General features: G+C 39.7%; 1 protein-coding gene across 6 annotated transcripts in view; it reads right to left on the bottom strand.

Annotated features, from left to right (window-relative positions):
• The window catches only part of ACYP2 (acylphosphatase 2), a 137,142-nt gene that overhangs the window by 62,067 nt on the left and 57,052 nt on the right, over positions 1-18,023 (bottom strand). For 5 of the 6 annotated variants that reach the window (XM_045580748.1, XM_036435324.2, XM_036435325.2 and 2 more), the window contains 2 exons: positions 13,860-13,876; positions 11,889-11,998 (listed from right to left, as the gene is read on the bottom strand). In XM_045580748.1, coding sequence (XP_045436704.1) covers positions 11,889-11,998; positions 13,860-13,862 — 113 coding nt within the window. In that variant the 5' untranslated portion in view covers positions 13,863-13,876. Of the gene's footprint in view, positions 1-11,625; positions 11,756-11,888; positions 11,999-13,859; positions 13,877-18,023 lie in introns of those variants that run through there. The other variant, XM_045580746.1, reaches the window with a different exon arrangement.

The following is an 18,023-nucleotide window of genomic DNA, read 5'->3' as shown; positions in this document are numbered from 1 at the left end:
CCCCTTGCACCTGACTTTCCCTTCTCCCGAACGTCCTTGCTCTGCCTTCTCTTTCAAACGTGCACCCCACCGTCCATTCTGTGTGCCAGCACTCTGCGAGGCATTGGGAATTCCAGGAAGAACAGAACAGACAACCCCTCCCCTTCAGTAGTCCTGAGAGGTATGGTAGACATTGAGTGGTGAACCCAACACCAGACTTAATTACTCTCCTCTCCCTCGCTGAATAGAATATAAATTTTATTTTCTGTATATTATGTTTTGCTAACTAAAAAAAAAAAAAAGAAAGAAAGAAAAAAGAAAGAAAAACCTTTCTGGCTGGGAAAGACTGCCCTTCCTGGGAGATCGTAAATTCCAGAAGACAGCAAAGAGCTCAGCCTTGAGCATGACTTTAATATGTAAACCGGTAAATTCAGAGCTCTATCTCCTCCCCATCAGACCTGCGCTTCCCAGGCGGCAATATTCCTCTCTTAACATCCCAGGGCCAGGGACCAGGCAACTAGGGACCACCCCTGTAGGCCCAAACCCTCTGGGAAGACTCAGACTAGCCCAACCTAAACCACTGACCCTGCCCAACCCTGCTCTTTCCCCAGAAACCCCAACAAAGGCTCCGGCCTGCACCTCGCCCTCACTCCCTTCTGGCCACCCACGTGTTTCCCCTGAGACGCTGCGAGGCATGCCATGCCTTGTCGCCGGGGCTGTGAGGATAATAAACTTGTTTGCTCCTGAGCCTGTCTCCTCCTGCAGCTGTACCTGCCCGTCTGATAAAGGAACACAAAACACTCACCTTCCTCACCGGTGGCTGGAAACGCTCACTCTAGCGGGAGCTGGCCAGGAGCACACACATGGAAGTGTGTGGCGGGCTTCTAAAAGAGAACAGGCCCAGAGCCACCCCTTCCTCCAGCCTTGAGTGCGGGTGTGATGCTGAAGCTGGAGTAGTCATTCAACAGCCATGAGGGAAGGGACCAGAGGATCCGCCCGTCCGGATCCTAACACTGGGAATCAGCTGACCAAAGGCAACCTTCACTGGCCTCCAGCCCCCTTTATATCTGAGGAGAACAAAGCCCCGTCTGCCTGAGGGATTTGTCCATCAGGTTTTCTGTTTCTTGCAGCTGAAGGCGTTCTCTCGGGGTAGAGGTGGGGGATATTAAGTAATTCCTTATAACAGCTGTGCTACGTGAGGTGAAGAAGCAGAGCATGTGATGAGAGGACTTAATAGGGTGAGTGGGGAACAAGCTCAAGGTGTGGAGACAGACAGAGGCAACCATTCCAGGAAGAGGATGGAGCTTCTGTACACGTCCTGTCCGGAGGGAGGAGGAGCCTGGGGGGAGGGGTGTGTGTATGTGGAGGGACTGAACACATGAGAGGGAGAGCAGCAGTAGAGGCCAGAAAGAACTGCCTGCCCTGTTCCTAAGGCATGGGGGAGCTTCCTTGCACGTGTATACACACGTGGGGACAACACGTAGTACACACACACACACACACACACACACACACAGAGCTATCAAGTAACAAAAAGACACAGAGGAATCTTAAAGGCATATTTATTTCTAAGTAAAAGAAGCCCACCTGAAAAGGCTACATACTGTATGATCCCAACTATATGACATTCTGGAAAAGACAAAACTTTGGCGATAGTGAAAACATTAGTGGTTGCCCGGAGTTGGAGGGGAGGGAGGGAAGGATGAACAGGCAGAGCACAGGGGATTGTTAGGAGTGGAACTAGACTGTATACTGTAATGGTGGCTACAACTCATTATATATTTGTCAAAACCCACAGGATATACAACACAAAAAATAAGCCCTCAAGTAAACTATGGTCTTTAATTAATAATGGTATATCAGCATTGGTTCATTAGTTGTAATAAAGGTATCACATCAATGCAAGGTGTTATAACAGAGGAAACAGTGGGAAAGGGGAGAGCAAGTGTGAGGGATTATAATGGGAACTGTCTGTACTTTCAATTTTTTCGTAAACCTAGAACTGCTCTAAAAAATAAACTCTACTAATTTTTTAAAAGAAATTACTGCATTATGCATTTATTTTCTTAAATATTATTCTTACTAAATCAACATATTTAAATATAAACCTTAAAGCAAAAACCATGCACTTAAGTAGTTTTAATAAAAATATATTCCAAAGAAAAATAAATGACTTAGTATTTGAGGTCTAAAACCTGATGTAAGAACTCCAACTCTACTATAGGTACTTTGCATGTTTCTAGTTTCCCAGTAGAGTAATTCATATTAATTAGGTTACACTAAAATTATTTTCCAAAGTTATAGCCCCTCAATGAATTTCTGTTCTCCTGAAAAATGCCCACATCTTCTATATTTCAGTAGAGCATCCAATGGAAAACAGACACAAACAGAACATCCAAACAGAACATTCTTACTAACCGCATTCTGTTTGTGTAAGAAGGACCTTATGAATAAGGTATAAAATATTAGTAAAGTGCTTTGGTATTCTCAGGTGAACAGTAATAAAAACTAACAACTCTGGTTACATAGAAAGTAATGCCACTAATGGTTTGCAAGAGGAAAGTTATTTTTTTAAAATATTAAATAACTTTGAATCTGACACTACTGAATTGTTCACAAAATCCATTGCTTCATTCCAATCCACTAGTGTAACAGCTGGAAATGGTAAAACAGCTGGGGAAGGGGTGGAACTTGGGGGAAGGGAGTCCATGGGGTAACAAAAGAGACATCTGTAATACTTTCAACAATAAAAATTAAATTTTAAAAAAGATAAACAATGGCATTCATAGTTAAAGCAGAATGCTATTAAAATTTCACATTTCACACAAATACTAAATATCTATGGAAGAGATAAATACAATTATATTGATGACTCTATTCTACTTCTAGCTCTTAAGCTGTGAACACATCTGAACAACATGTATAATGTTGACTCTGTATAGAACCACAGAATCTTAGTTGGACAGGATCTTGGAAGTCACCTATGCTAATTTACCATCAGCCAATGAGTTACAGCTCTATAAACCAAAGGGATTGACTTGTCTGAAATCTACACTAGGGTTCAGCAAACTTTTTCTGTAAAGGACCAGACAGTAAACATTTTAGGCTTTGTGGCCATCAGTCTCGGTTGCAACTACTCAACTCCTGGTGGTAACACAAAAGCACAGCAGACACAATATGAATGAGTGGGTGTGGCTATGTAAACCCTCATTTACAAAACTGGCAGTGGGAGATCTGGCTCATGGTTGTAGTTTGTCAACCCCTGATACAGACTCCTAGTAACTGATAAAATTCCACCATTAGATACATTAGGTGCCTGTACAAGAACATTTTTTATCAGGTGAAATATGTGAATTCACTCATGGCCACAACCCAAATGATCACCTCTGGACCATCCTTCAGAAGTAAGCTATCGTTATTCCCTCAAGTATTCTTTTTTCCAGCCTAAATATCCCCAGTGCCGCCAAGCATTCCTAGTATTATGGCGTATTTGACCATCCTCTTTTATACATACCCCAGTCTGTGAATGATGCTTTGAAGTGCATGACATATAGTTTGAAAAATATGCAGCAACCAAGATATAATTTGACTTTTATAATGTGGCTCACTGTCTCCAAATTCAAATATTTTCAGTTTTATGGGGGGATTTTTTTGGTGGTTGTTTTTGGTGTGTGTGTGGGGGGTGTGTGTGTGTGTGTGTGTGTGTGTGTGTTTTGCAAAATTACTACTTAGTCTTTAAGAAAAATATATTTTGTGTAGATTTAATCAAAGATCTATGCTCAGTGTCATAACTCTACACATTAATTTAAAATGATTGCCAAGAAACAAAATATTTTTTGTAGTTTTGGAAAAAATAGGTTTAATAAAACTGTAAATTCAAAATGGTTTCTATGCATCAAAAATGTTGGCAGAATCTACCTCTACAATTCAAAACATATAATGCAAATTGCTAAAGAAAGCCATCAGTCATTGTTTCTGAGAAAATAAAACACAGATGGGGAAGAAGACACACACACACACACACACACACACACACACACACACACCCTTGCAGTGTGTTCTTGGATGCTGCTAGCTCCTTAGCAAAACAAAGCAGGATTGTTATAATCATAGCCAGGCTACCTGTAATGTTGATCCCTTTTGAATTCTACATTTCAATAACTTGGGAAGAAATCATACCTGTACTTTTAAAGGCAATTTAACTTTGATTTCTGTGACATATTGTCATAGTACTCTAAAATATGATTTAAAAAAAACTAAAAAAGGTTTTTAGTAACTAGTAGAAAATAAGGCAATATTCATATAGTTTATAAATGCACCACATTTATTCTGTCCTTACAACCTATTTCCGTAACTTCTCTTACTGTGGTTTAATTTTTTGAGAATTCAGTACCTTAAACACTGTAGTGCACATAGTAGATGCTGGAGGAATAGATTCATTCTTTAAAATCTAAATATTTTTCATTGTAATGGCATTTTATCATGCTTGCTAAAACATGATAAAACGTTTGATTTACATTTTCTGGTGTCGGGTTCCTGCTGGCCTGTCATCACATGAGCTCTCCCTGCAAAAACCCAACCATGTATATGGCTTCAAACACTGGCCACTTACTGATGACAACCAAGTTCAGGGAACACAGCACAATCCTTACCCCTTCCTGCCTTCTCCTGCCTTGGATGTTATGCGCTGCTGTACTTCTCCATTTCTGACCAGGAGGGAAAGGCCAAGAGAACCACAGAGGTTGGTCCTTATATCACTGAGCTACTGAGCCAAAGGCCAGTAACCACCTACCTCCAGATTTCTTGTTACTGAGAAAAAAGAACCCTTAACTTGTTTTATCCATTTTAAGTCTGGTTTTCTAATAACTTACAGCTGAACATATTCCTAGCTGATACAAAACTATAACCTGAAAAGGATATTTCAACAAATCAGAAGGAAAACAGATGGAGGAGGAATCAACAACACAGAAAAACAAAGGACATCATAGCCAAAGTGGCTACAGAAGCAAAAACAAAACAAAAAACAATTGTAACCCACAGAAGACTTGGGGTTTGAAGGGACAAGGGACTGCAGACAACAAGACCTTTTAATTTAACATTTGGAGGTCCCCCAACAAGAAGGCCAGCTCTCCATCAGTCACCACTATTCCTCGAGCCAACAAGTCTACAATTACATGTTGGAAAATTTCCTTAAAAGTCTGTTTATTCCTGGCTGTCTGCTCATATTCATGAGTAAGTTGCTGAAAATATGACTGTAAGGAAAGTCTGCAGAATGAAAGAGAGGAGCAAAACAGAAAACAAAGAAAAGGCAAGGAGAGGTAAAAGAAAAGGAAGTTAGAGGAACCAGAAACAATGCAAAAAGCAGAAGAAAACTTCAAAAAGAAACACACACACAATATCCTCAGAGAGAGATGAAAAAAAACAAGATGCTATAAAGTAGAAAAATTAAAATATAGCAATAGAAAGAAAAAAAATCAATAGGGGAGAATGGAAGACAAAGTTGAGGCTGCTTCCCAGATAATAGTTTGGGAACTAGTGAGAAAAGTTGAAAATTAGAGGATCAGGTCCATATATTGATAGAAGTTTCAAAAGAGGAGACCCAAGAAGAGAGAGGGAAAGAAAATTGTCAAAAAAAAAAAAAAAAAAAAAAAAAAAAGGACAACTCTCTTCTTCCAAGAGCCCAGCATTTAAAGTGAAATTAAAACATGAACAACGGATTGTGGAAATGCAGAAACAGGGATAAGATGAACATCTTAAAAGCTTTCTGAAAGGAATAAACAGGCGTAACTCTCACTCCTGTGTGTGGGAATGATATCAAAGCTCTCAACAGCAACACAAGATGTTATGGAGCTATGCCTTTAAAATTCTGAATGGGAGATTATTTTTGGCATAGATTTTTATAACAAACCATCAGGTATGAGAGCAAATAAAGGTAGGCAATAAGACATTTTTTTTGTTTTTTTGTTATCTCATGCACTTTTCCTTGGGAAGTTTATAGAGAATTGTGTTTGAATAAAACCAGGGATTAAACCAAGAAAGATGAAAACGTATGACTGAGGAGACAGGAACCCACTCCTGGTGTGGAACAGGCTTAAACCAAAACCAAGAGGAAGACCAGCTCCCAGGGTGAGGGCCACTGATATGGGATGCGCTTTGGCATTTGGAGATAGATCTGCTGTGGGGTTTAGAAAAATATATCAATAGGTTCATAGTACTTCTGTTAGAAAAACATAGGACAATATTAGATTAAACGATCTGAAATTGCCATTTTATAGGTAAAAATGTTATCCAAATTTGGCAGCTTCATATTATTCAAGCTAACTTACAGATGAATAATATGATACAGGAAATTTGCTTTAAATAGTCGAACAACAACAAAGTTGGAGGAATATGGGAAACAAGAAAGTCAGAAATTCAATGTCACTGAAACTGGGTTCTAGACACCTGGGGCTCATTGTCCTGTTCTCCCTATTCATGTATATATTTGAACACCCATAATAAAAAGCTGTAAAAGAGAGTCATGACAACACCAAAATATGAAAAAAATTTCACTATCTTTCAGGAAGGATTTTCCACTTGGAAATGCTCAGATGCAGTCCACTTACAGACCCAATGGACACGGGGGGTGGGGGTGGGAATGGAGGTGGGGGAGTCAGGGAAGGAGCCTATCCACACTGGACCCTCAGTCACAGAGGAGCAAGAGGCATCAGGGATGTTCCACACCCGCCCCTCCAGCCCTTCCTTCCTGAGCGGACTCCACCGACTCTGGAACTGGTGCCATGAAACAGTGCCCGAGAGCGGTGACAGCTGGTTAGACCCAAAACCCACAAAGGCTACCATTTCTCACTGCCCAACCATTTACTCCCAATTCATTTCTCTTCTTGTCCAAACAAAATCCCAAAATTCATCGTGACAGTCACACCCTTGTAAATACCCTCAAGTCCCTGCTCTCTCACCTCTGGCAATACCAGCCCTGGATGAACCCCGACCTCATGCCTTCTCGGCAATGTGAGAACTAAACTTTACCGGAGAAAACAAACCTAAACCAACGGACAGGCCTAATGCTATATTTATTATTGCAAATTGTAAACGGCAATTTTACTATTGTTGCCGTCCTAAATGTAGCTAAGTTACTTTAAAGAAGCAACGTGTAAAACTGACAGCCACAATGAGAGACAGAACACTAAATAGTAGATCCATAGAATACTGGGGGGGGGGATACCTACCCTGTTAGAATTCTATACACAGCAAAGCAGATATTTTTCAAGAACGAAAGTAAAATAAAAACATGTAGAACTAACAAAACCTGAGACAACACATCACCAGCAGGCTCATATTAAATAAACTACTTTAAGAACATATTTTAGCAGAATGAAAATATTCCTACACAGAAGACCAAAGAATTAGGAAGGGGGGAAAAGCAACAAAAATGTCGAATATATGGAAGTCCCCAGCTTCAAAAAATATTTGCTTTAAAAAATATTAATGTCTTGTCAGGTTTAAAATACATAATTGAAATATACAACCGTAGCACCTAAATAAATAGGGAGATGAATGGACTGAAAGGACGCTAGAGGCCTGGCCAGTGGCTCAGCTGGCTGGAGCACGGTCCAGTAAAGCAAAAGAGGTGGCATGTTCAGTTCCTGATCAAGGCACATACCTAGCTTAGGAAGAAACTCAGCAAGAAGAGCATATGATGACAACTATAAAATCATATTGAAGGGTAAATTTAAAAATCTGAGCAGCCCTAGCTAGTTTGGCTCAGTAGATGGAGCGTCCGCCTGTGGACTGAAGGGTCCCAGGTTTGATTCCTGATCCCAATCAAGGGCACATGTCTGGGTTGCAGGCTGGATCCCCAGTAGGGGGCGTTCAGGAGGCAGCCAATCAATGATTCTCTCTCATCATTGTTTCTACCTCTCTTTCTCCCTCTCTTTCCTCACTGAAATCAATAAAAATATATTTTTAAAAGTAAATAAATAAAAATTTGAGCAAATGAAAAGACATCCATCTTCTTAGATTGGATAAATGAATATCAAGCTTCTTAATATCATAAAAATTTAGAATTAAAAATCAAGTTAAATTTGAGTTCCTAAAAGAGAAAAGGAACATTGGGTAAATGCTGAGAAAATATGAATGAACTATATATAGATAGTAGTTAATACTAATGCATCAATATGGATTAATTGTAACATACATCATATTGTACTAATGTAAAATGTTAACAGGGAAAACTGGGTAGAGAATAAATGGAAACTGTTCTATCTTCACAATTTTTCTGTAAATCTAAAACTTCTAAAAATGAAGTTTATTTTTAAAAGCATATTTATAAGGCAATAAGGTAAGTTTTCAATAACACAAATGTAATTCCAATTAAATGGATAAAAATATCTTAAAGTTCAGAAAGAAAATACCCAATAAAACAAGTAAATGAATGAAAAAGAAAGAAGACATACTAGAAAGCCACTTTAATTAAATCAATATGGAACATTACTCTAGGCATATAATCAGTAGAAGAGAGAATCCAGAAATAAAACCCAGTTGATATGAGATTTTAATATATATGACACAAATGTATTCCAATTCAATGGGAAAGAGTGATTATTTAATAAAACAGTGCTGGCACAACTGGCTATCCATCTGGTAGAATATAGTCAGTCCCCAATCTCATAAAATAAAAACAAATTCCAGATGGAGTAAATAAGCAATGTAATAAATAAAGCATCAAAAAGTTAGAAGGAAACCTAGGAAACAACTTTTACAGTCTGTTTATTAACCAGAAAGAAAAGAGAGCCATATTTGAGTTTATAAAAGTTAAAAATGCAAATAATAATAAAAAGCCGTATATTACTCTGTCCCCAATCAGATAAAAGAAAAATTGCTGACAGGATAAAGAGAAAAATAATGTAATTTGTTTAGAACTGTTTTGAAAGCAGTCTGACAAATATTTTTAAATGAATACTACACAGACACTTCAACCAACAAATCATATTCCTGGGAATCTATCCCATAAAAATAAAATCACCAATAAAACGATTATTATAGTATTGCTCTTATGGCCAAAACAAAAACAAAAACACACAAGGAAACAAGATGAGTTCCCAACAATAAGGTAATAAATAATGGTACATTTATACTGTAGAATAATAAGCAGCTATTAAAAAGAATACTTTAGAGCTATACCATTTAACTTGGATATATTTTTCTGGGTCTATTTTTTATTTATTTATTTAGTTTTTAAAATATATTTTATTCATTTTTTATAGAGAAGAAGGGAGAGGGATAGAAAGTTAGAAACATCGATGAGAGAGAAACATCGATCAGCTGCCTCTTGCACACCCCCCACTGGGGATGTGCCCGCAATCAAGGCACATGCCCTTGACTGAAATCGAACCTGGGACCCCTCAGTCTGCAGGCTGATACTCTAACCACTGAGCCGAACCGGTTTCGGCTCTGGGTGTATTTTTTAATGATAAAAGTGAGATACAGAGAAATGCATATATAATAATCCCATTTTTAAAAAACAAACACTGATTACAACCCAAAAGTATGTGCCGCCCAGTGTGTGTGTGTGTGTGTGTGTGTGTGTGTGTGACACGTGCACATGAAAGTGAGCACGGAGCAAATACAGAAGGAAATACACCAAGTTGCTAGCACGGATTACTGGCAGTGTGACGGGGGAGGGGCAGGGATGTGCAAGGAAGAAAAAATGAGCAGAATGTGTAATACAATTGCACTGATGTTAATCAGAAATCTGCTACAACATGGATTAGGATTTAACATAATTGGCATGAGTGTCCCTCCTTCAGAGTCCCCATCCTCAATCTCCCTCCTAGTCATTTGACATTTCCTTGTGCAGTGAACTATTAGTCCTTTACAATATTAAATCCTATAAGTGTTACAATCTTTTGTGCATGTTGTGACAATCCTTCCCAAAAATATTGTTTTCCATTAACATTTAATAATATTGAATATTTGTACCCCACTTTTCAAGTTGGGGTGCAGTTTTACAGACAAGCACAAGTAAGTATCTATAAATAAAAAAAATGAGAAAAATAAGGAGTTGGTAGTTATACATTTACTGATGACTGTCCATCAAACAACAAAACTAATTACAGAAAAATATGCATTAAGTATTCTATTTCAGCAAAAGCAAGCAAAACCCTAATTATAAATGTATGCTTAAATACCTTTTTTTGTGCTTAATCCTCACCTGAGGATATTTTTTCCATTGATTTTTAGAGAGAATGGAAGGGAGGAAGGGTGTGGGAGAGAGAGAGAGAAAGAATTATCAATGTGAGCAAGAATCATCCACTGGCTGCCTCACAAGCCCTGACTGGGTCTGGGGATCAAACCTGTAGCCCAGGTACATGCCCTTGACCAGGAATCGAACCCGAGACCCTTTGGTGCATGGGCTAACACTCTGACCACTGAGCAACACTGGTCAGGCTTAAACACTTTTAAATGAAAGTGAAAGCTTTGGAAAGTTGGCACGGGTTACCCAAAGGGAAGGAAGCAGAGGGGAAGGGAGCAGATTACCAGCTTTGTTTTTATACTCTCTGTATCTTACTATTTCACCTATTACAATAAACAAAAAAGCATTGCTTTTTAAATCTGAAAATATTAAGCAGTGAAAACAAAGATAAATTGCAAACAATGAAAGAAAATACATTGGGTATTAATTAGCACCTCCCTTATAAGACCCTTGTAAAATTACATAAGATAATCTATATAAAGTGTTTAGCATACTGCCTAACATATTGCATATGTCCAATAAATGTTAGCTATTTATTTTATTTAGTTTTTTACAAAGACTGCAGACAGTAGTAGAATTTACAAACCTGGGGGGGAAAAAGGCCTTTGAAAATGACAGGGCACTTTTTCCTGTATTTCTGAATTTGATCTCCTTTGGTGGGCAAGGACTCATGTTATGGTAACCATAGAGTGCATTAAACATACTTTCACTGATAGTAAAAATAAAATTACAATTAGATTTTTTTAATTTATTTTTTTAGAATTTTTATGCGTTTATTTCAGCCAAACTGATGACATGTTGGGAGCAAGATCTCAATAAACAATAAAAAGATGATAATCTTTTTGCCTTGAAGGCTACTTTAAGAACTTCAGCCTTGCCGAAGCCGGTTTGGCTCAAAGGATAGAGCGTCGGCTTGGGGACTGAGGAGTCCTGGGTTCGATTCTGGTCAAGGGCATGTACCTTGGTTGCGGGCATATCCCCAGTGGGGGGTGTGCAGGAGGCAGCTGATCGATGACTCTCTCTCTCATTGATGTTTCTAACTCTCTATCTCTCTCCCTTCCGCTCTGTACAAAATCAATAAAATATATTTTTTTTTAAAAAGAACTTCAGCCTGGCTGGTGTGCTCAGTGGTTGAATGTTCAATTTCCAATCGGGCACATGCCTGGATAGTGGGTTTGATCCCCAGTAGGGGGCATGCAGGAGGCAGCTGATCAGTGATCCTCTTTCATCATTGATGTTTCTATCTCTCTCTCCCTCTCTCTTCCTCTCTGAAATCAATAAAATATATTGGGGATGGGGGGAAGAACTTCAAGCATCTTAAGGGATATGCTTCTATCACAACCACTTCAAATGAGAGATATGTGGATCCTGGATATTTCTCACGTGTCACAGGAGAATTAAAACACAATTCATAGAGACTGGAGAGTGGTGCCAATGATCTTTTTGAGAGCCTGTTCACATGGGAAATCCAATCCTAAATGCAGAATTCCATTCCCAATTCTGAGAATTTCTTTGTTGGTCTGCCTAAAAGAGCATGTCAGTTTAGTTATAATCTGCAAACCGAATTTGGTACATCGATGCTGTATTCCTACTATCCAAGGAAACATTAAAATAAGTTCATAAAGTGCATGAGTGTGGTATGGGTCTTGCTACTTACATGGAGTTGACTTTCTCCTCAGGGCCTTGCACCTGACCTGTCACAGTGCCTTTGTTGGTATTCTTCACCCAGCCAACCACTCCTATCTTCTTAGCCTCGCCTTCTGTGTACTGGTTCCAGGAGAAAACGAAAGAAAGTCCAGCATCAAAAGTCAGAATTCATAGCACTTGATTCTAACGTTCAACAAGCACTAAGCTGATAACTTTTTCCTAAAATTGTACAACTGAACAACAGTAATTAATACGTCTATTTATAAGAAACTTCACTTAAGTGGAATTTTTGTTAAATTCCACTTTCAGTAAAGACAAGCATGCTGTGAGAAAATAACTAATCCTGGGAATTACTTCAAAACACAGTTTTTATGATGTGTTTGGGGATTCATAAAATTCAGTTGCATTCCTTTGCATTAGCTAACACAAAATTACATTGTTAATCTGGGTTTCAAATGATGATTTAGGTATAAGCAATAGTAAAGTACTGGATTAAAATATTCTGTTGTTTTCTGAATTATAACAAATGTTATAATTCTCTATGTAAATTTACTTTTCCTATTATTCTTTTTTAAAATATATTTGTATTGATTTTAGAAAGGAAGGGAGAGGCAGATATAGAAACATCAATGATGAGAGGGAATTATTGACCAGCTGCCTCCTGCACGCCCCCTTCTGGGGATCGAGCTCAAAAATTGGGCCTGTGCCCTTGACCAGAATTGAACCCGGGACCCTTCAGTCCATAGACTGATGCTCTATCGCTGGGCCAAACCAGCTAGGGCTTCCTATTATTCTTAATAGGTTGTGTGTGTTTTTAGTTCTTTTCTTAGTTCCAAATTCACTTATGCTACTGGCAAATAAAAACCTAGAAATTTTTTTTTTTAATTTTGTTTAAATTTATTTTTAGAGAAAGAGAGGAAGGGAGAGGGAGAGAAAGAAATATCGATGTAAGAGCAAAACATCGATGGGCTGTCTCCTTACTCCCTCTACTGGGGATCGAGTCTGAAACCTGGGCATGTGCCTTGACCAGGAATCTAACTGCAAACCTTTTGGTGCACTGGGTGATGCCCAACCAGCCACACCAGCCAGGGCAAAACCTAGCAAAATTTTTATTTTGAGTCATTTTAACTACATCATACTAAAATTCTTGTGGACCCATTCTAACTACTAGAACTTTTTAAAAACATGTTCTTCTGTTTGGAAGCCAGGGTCTTCTCTACGTTCTCTCTCTACGTTCCACACAATATGAAGCAACGCAGACCAAGATGGTAGGGTGATGTAAGAGCTGGTTTTGAAAATAAGTCAAGCTCTCATAGGTAATAACGAAGCAGGAGAAACCTGACCTGTAGAGGATACACCTATCTCAAAATGTGGAGACATACAGGTGGAACATGTTTGAGTACTCAGAGGTTAGGAACAGAGACCTAGCCTAGTGTCTGCCAGCTCAGATAAGTCAGTGAAAACACAAGTCACATTTAACTTTTAGGAAAGGAGTATGATAACAAAATCAAGCTTTTAAAGGCAACAAGTAGTTTTAAAGTGTAAAAACCTGGGGACCACTACCTTATGCAACAAGAGCACGTATCATTATGCAATTCGAGACACGTGCCCTTGGGTAGAGGGTTTCTTCCATCCAGAACAAGTGGAAGATCCCATATTTTGTATTAACATACCTAATCAAAAGGTTTAACGTAACCACCTCCAGAGAGGTATTTTGAAATTCACAGAAAATATTAGCTAAAGGCTAAGAACACTGTAATGTTTTTAATATACTTTGTAAAGCCAGCTCTAATAAAAATCTCAACCAGTAATGTGTATGTGAAGAAATAAAAATACATTTTTATTTGCTGTCAAGGATGGGAAATAAGCAATAGGCCAGTACTAAGTAGAAAGCTGCTTTATGTTTGTGATTCGAAATAACTGTGGGAGAAAAAAATGCACCCCCCCACACACACACCAAAAGCAGATTGTGTTGACTTACCATCCTGAAGCAGACACCTGTATAAAAGAAAGATAAAAATAAAGTCAGCTTGTCTACTTTTTATAAAATCATATATTTCCTAACTTAATTTTCATCTATTTTATTCAATAGTACATAAATGAAATGAACAAAATTTTAATGTCTGAATATATTCAAAATGTGTTGTAAATTTTTATTTTCTTGTAAAATAAAAAGGTAAAGGGAAGATTGCTTTTGGGAAAAAATTAGTAACCTGAATATCTCATTTTATTTTAATATTTCATTCAAAGTATAATAAAATGCCAAAGAGTATATTTAGTCTATTTTAAAATGCTAACTAAAATCAAATGCTTATTGCAAGGTCAGTTGAGTATATCTGACATCACATTTACCTGTCCTCAGCTCTTAGAATTCCTTCTTTAAAGACAAGGACTAAATCCAAGTTGAAATGTAATAAAATGTTTCTGTTTTAATGTGAATACCACATTCTGGAAAAGGCAAACTACAGGGACAGGAAGCATCAGTTGCCAAGGTCTGGGAGGGGAGAGTGGAGCGCAAAGGGGCACCAGGGAACTCTGGGGGATGATGGCATGGCTCTGTATATCTCCACTGCGGCGGTTACATGACCGTCTGCATGTTTCAAACCCCATGAAACTGTTCGCTAAAAAGGGTGAATGTTAGCCCAGCCTGTGTTGCCCAGTGGTGCCCAGTGGTTGAGCGCTGCCCTATGAACCAGGAGGTCACGGTTGTTTCCCAGTCAGGCCACATACCTGGATTGAAGGCTCAATCCCCATTGTGAGGCATTATTGATGTTTCTAGCTCTCTCTCTCCTCTCCCTTCCTCTCTGAAATCAATAAAATTATTTTTAAAAGAGGTGACTGTGCCGGGACCGGTTTGGCTCAGTGGATAGAGTGTCGGCCTGCAGACTGAAAGGTCCTGGGTTCGATTCCGGGCAAGGGCATATACCTTGGTTGCAGGCACATCCCCAGTAGTGGGTGCGCAAGAGGCAGCTGATCGATGGTTCTCTCTCATCGATGTTTCTAACTCTCTATCCCTCTCTCTTCCTCTCTGTGAAAAATCAATAAAATATATTTGTTTTAAAAAAAGAAAAAAGAAGTGACTGTTACTGAATTTAAATTATATATCATTTGGGGGGAAAATTAGAAGAAAAAACTTGGGAAATCACAGGGAATTAATCAGGCAAAAGATATTGCTTCAATATACAGCAATTGAGCCTGGTTAAGAAAATACAGAAGGATTCAGTGGGTTAGGTAATTTTATGTAATTCTCTAAATGGATTTATAATAAGGGATTTCATTGGTCTCCTAATGATAGTGTACTGTAGCACCAAAAGAATGTAAAGAAAAAGAGTAGTAAAGCAATAAAGACAAGATAATCTCACAAATTGAGTTTTTGTAGGGCTATACAAATATTTTAAGTGCTACATATAAAAGGTGGAGGAATTGATCTGAAAGGGAATCTGTTATATAGATGGAAGGAAAGACATTAGCTAGCAGATATCAAAGAAAGTGCAAAAAAAAAAAAAAAAAAAAAAAAAAAACTCAAGAAAATTTTCAGACCATGTAGAAGAGAGACAAAACAGGAGAGAAAACAGCGTAACTGGGCAAGTGTACGGTCGTTCACCCTCAGAGTGAGAAGATCCTGGGAGGCCCATACAGAGTTGAAGGCTTGGTCACCACTGAACTGTGCAAATTCCCCTCTGAGTTCCTCAACAGTGATGCGCTGCCTGATATTAAGCATCATGAAAAGTAAGCGCATGCAACTGAAGTAAACAGAAAAAATTGGAAACATCTGATCCAGCTCTTTCCTGCTCCAAGAGTGGTCCATGGACCAGCAGCACCTGAGAGTATTTTGCTTTCCTTTGTGTGTGTGTGTGTGTGTGTGTGTGTGTGTGTGACTTTTCAGAAAATTGAGATATAATTTATATAATATGAAATATCCCCTTTTAAAGTGTTCAACATATACTAAATCTACAGTGATATTTAGTAGATTCACAGAATTTTGCAACCATCACCCCAAAAGGAGCCCCTCCCTAACACTTCCCTTTACCATTCATTCCCCATTCCCCATGTCCCCTTCCCTCTGGGATGTTCAGGGCCACGGCCCCTGTGACTTCCTTGGCCTTTCCCTCTAGGCTTTGGGAGGGCTGCTAGAGTGCAAATCACAGTCACCCTACAGTCAGGAGTAGGGAGAGCACAAGGGGAAAAACCTTGGCTGGGGATGCTCCTGTCAAAGAGTGACCGACTGGTGTTGGTCCTTCCCACCTCTACCTGTGAGAGAGCAGCAGTCCTTCCCCAGTTTGGGACCATACCACTTCCCTGACCTCCTATCACTCCGCACCCAAACCCCTGCAGTCCAGATCATCTTGCAGTGCTGCAACCAGCACTAAACAAGTTGTGCTCCCTCTCGACTTTATAACTTCTTTCTGGAAGAGAAAGCTTCTTTGCCCTCATGACAGTTCCTTCTTTGAGGAGGAATATCCATCACTGTGCCACCCTTGGCCACTCTCTACCCTCCTACCCTGTTTCTGATTCCTCCTCTGAGATGAGGAGTGACTAATCTAATGGGTAAATTTGGAAGTAGAACCGGGCACAGCCCAGGTGCTTCCTTTCCCACCTTCTCCTGGGAGTGAGTTACCTTCAGAGGTCATGCCTTCTGCTCTGCCCACAGGGAGGCCTGCCAGCGCCTGGTGGCTGTGTCTACTTTGGCAGTACAGATTACATCAAGGTGCACTTCCCTGAAGAAACACACCATATCCCCAAACCCTGCTTTATCATTTTTTTAAAAATATATTTTTATTGATTGCAGAGAGGCAGGGAGAGGGAGAAAGAGAGAGAAACATCAATGATGAGAGGATCATTGATCGGCTGCCTTCTGCACGCCCCCTACTAGGGGTCGAGCCAGAAACCTGGGCATGTGCCCTGACTGGGAATGTAACCTGGACCTCCGGGTTCCTAGGTCTATGCTCACCCACTGAGCCTCACCAGCCGGGCTCTGCTTTAGTCTTGGTCTTAGTAGTCAATCAATAACTCACACAATGAAGAGAGGTGCTATTTATTCAGCCTCTCAACCACAACCCCTATTTTAAAGCCTTGGAAGGAATTCGCAGCAAGAGGTGTCAGGACCTCCAGCCCATTAAATTTGTGAAGCAACAAACCACGCAGGAATTAGCATTCAAAGCTCCATAATCCACTTGGAGTTTTCCCAGAGTCTTTCCGAGAGCCTGATCCCTCGTTTGAAGCACACGGTGCAGCAGGAGGAGGTACACAAAGGAAACAAGAAGCGAACGTGGGGACGGGTTTTCTGCAGCCTATTGGCACGTGCTGGAGCAGAGCACTCAGGGACGCGGCCTGCGTGGGAGACGTTCCCACGGGCTTTTGTGGCCTCTCTGCACTGCTTCCACCTCCGCTGCTAAAGAGCAAGGAAGCTGATATGACAGGTTTCTCACAGACACGCTGCTCTGGAAACTGGGACAGACATCAGGCCCTTCTGTTATAAAAGACTCGAGCATGACATGCTGCTCAGCTGAGGCTCAATCAGCTGTAACGGCACCTCACTCACGGAAAGATGTGTCCCTGAGAAACTCCGACTGAGGTGAATACTGCAGAGGAAACACTATTTTAAATCTACAAAGGAATACTGGTATTCAAGAAATCATGTGATGTCAGCCTCCTTTCATGCAAAATCAAGTGTTCCTATTGTAAGGCACCCCTTTGTGCTGGGATCTGACTGCATGTGTCAGTTTTGAATGCAGTCAGTCAGACAGTCACCACCTTACAAAGCAGCCCTTAGTGACTGTAAACACCTTAGTGGTTAGAAAGAGCCTTCTTTATGTGGAATAAAATTCTGCCTCATTTCAACCTTTCTCCGTCCATCCACGGTCTGTCCCCTGGAGCCACACACCACGGCATCTTTCAGATAGCTAAGCTGGCCACCACTCTAAGGTTTTTTTTTCCTCCAAGTCTACTCTCCCAAGCACTTTAATTTGAGACACTTCTGAAGTCCCCACCACAAGCACAGCCTGCAGGGGATATAAAAACAAGCCACCAGCTTGACCTTCAAAATATTGTCCTCATTGTCTAAGGAGAGATACTGACATGGGTACATAAATAACGGCAGTGGAAAGCTAAATAAATGGACTAAAATAAAATCAAGAAGTAGAAC

This window comes from Pipistrellus kuhlii, unplaced genomic scaffold (assembly GCF_014108245.1).
Source record: "Pipistrellus kuhlii isolate mPipKuh1 unplaced genomic scaffold, mPipKuh1.p scaffold_m20_p_13, whole genome shotgun sequence".
Lineage (NCBI taxonomy): Eukaryota > Metazoa > Chordata > Mammalia > Chiroptera > Vespertilionidae > Pipistrellus > Pipistrellus kuhlii.
Note: the sequence above shows the minus strand (reverse complement) of the source record. Positions and strands in the feature narration are given on the sequence as shown.